Below are 1,492 nucleotides of genomic sequence, written 5' to 3' on the forward strand. Positions count from 1 at the left end.
GTTTTTTAATTTTAAAAGTATTTTTGAAAAAAATTAAAAAACAATTATTTATTTTAAATTAATTATTTATATTTTTAGATTATTTTGATATGGTGTATTAAAAATAATTTTTTAAAAATAAAAAATATCATTTTAATATATTTTTAAATAAAAATATTTTAAAAAATAATTATTATTATAATTTTAATATAAAAAGTCGACAGTAAAATAAAAAAAAAAAATTCATCAAAGACCGCCTCTTAGATTTATACAAGACAAAAATTTCATTTTCAACACGAGTGAGTCTCTCTCGTGAAGCTCATCTTTCTTTCCTTCCTTCTTCCAGGAAAAGACACGATTCCCCGAGAAATTACCGGCTAAAACAACCTCATTTATCGCATCAAATCCACATTTCCTTCCAGCTGTCTTTTCTCTTTTCCTGGTTTTGGACTCATTTGGAACTCACCCGATGGTTGATCATTGGAAATTGAATTTTAATCACTGTAAGTTAAACAATTTTATTGCTTTCTGAAGTTATTTTTCAGTATTTTATTTGATTTATTTTCTTAGATATGAGTAGTTTTTTTTTTATGGATTGAAATGCGAAGTTGTAAGATTGATTTTATGTTTTTGCTTTCTTTGGGAGTTGCTTGTATTTCCATTTGCCAAGCTGAACTAGGTGGGTTTGGCTCATCTGAATTGGTTCTTTGGCTCATCTGAATTGGTTCTTTTAAACTCTAATCGATCGAATTGCGAGTAATTATTTCAACATTTGTCATAGAAATAGACGTTTAGGGAAAGTGACTAACACCTAACTTTGTGACAGGGTACTTGATTCCGAAAGGTTGGAAGGTGATGCCTTTGTTCGGGAACATTCATCACAATCCAGAATATTTCAGTGATCCTCAGAAATTTGATCCTACAAGATTTGAGGTATGAATAAACATAGTAATAGTAATTTTTGGTTAATGTCTTTTTTTTTTAGATTTTTATCTCACTTTTTGTGTGTAGGTTGCAACAAAACCTAATATGCCATTTGGTAGTGGACAACATGCCTGTCCAGGCAATGAACTTGCCAAGTTGGAGATTGATCCACCATTTGATTATAAAGGATGAGTACTTGAATTATGCTGCAGATCTCATAAGTCATAAATCTATTAACAATTAAGCATGTAACAGCTAGGAAATAAAAGGAAAATTGTCTATGTATATTAATTTTGCCTTTTCAATTCTGTAACCGTTAGGTAGTATATCCTTAACTTAAGCTTCCCTTGTCAAGAATAGATTACGCAGGCAGGCTTTGTATATAGAATATTGATTTCTGTATTATTTACTACGAGCAATATAATATTTTTCTTATAAACAAAAACTAAAACAATTTGTGCATTAATCTATATTTAATATGATATCAAAGCCAACCAAAAAAGGCTACTTTAAATATAATGGTCCTCCTGCCTCATCTCGTTATAATGATAACCCAAGTGACCATAAGAAGCACAACTAATTTAATGGT

At 29.4% G+C, this 1,492-nt stretch overlaps 1 protein-coding gene across 1 annotated transcript; it reads left to right on the forward strand.

Moving 5' to 3' along the window:
* Positions 1 to 290: 290 nt before the first annotated feature.
* On the forward strand, positions 291 to 1,257 carry LOC105117205 (abscisic acid 8'-hydroxylase 4-like). Its single transcript, XM_011014782.1, has 3 exons — positions 291 to 482; positions 806 to 912; positions 991 to 1,257. The coding sequence occupies exons 1-3, from the start codon at positions 449 to 451 to the stop codon at positions 1,093 to 1,095; spliced, it is 246 nt and encodes an 81-aa protein (XP_011013084.1). The 5' UTR covers positions 291 to 448; the 3' UTR covers positions 1,096 to 1,257.
* Positions 1,258 to 1,492: the final 235 nt, after the last annotated feature.

The sequence above is a fragment of the Populus euphratica genome, unplaced genomic scaffold (genome assembly GCF_000495115.2).
Source record: "Populus euphratica unplaced genomic scaffold, PopEup_1.0 scaffold1220.1, whole genome shotgun sequence".
Lineage (NCBI taxonomy): Eukaryota > Viridiplantae > Streptophyta > Magnoliopsida > Malpighiales > Salicaceae > Populus > Populus euphratica.

What these genes read in the sequence shown, in the direction of transcription:
- LOC105117205 (XM_011014782.1), top strand. Translation starts at nt 449, where the DNA reads ATGGTTGATCATTGGAAATTGAATTTTAATCACT. An exon ending in GAAATTGAATTTTAATCACT is followed by an intron (nt 483 to 805) that starts GTAAGTTAAACA and finishes ACTTTGTGACAG; the next exon opens with GGTACTTGATTCCGAAAGGT. An exon ending in TTGATCCTACAAGATTTGAG is followed by an intron (nt 913 to 990) that starts GTATGAATAAAC and finishes TTTTGTGTGTAG; the next exon opens with GTTGCAACAAAACCTAATAT.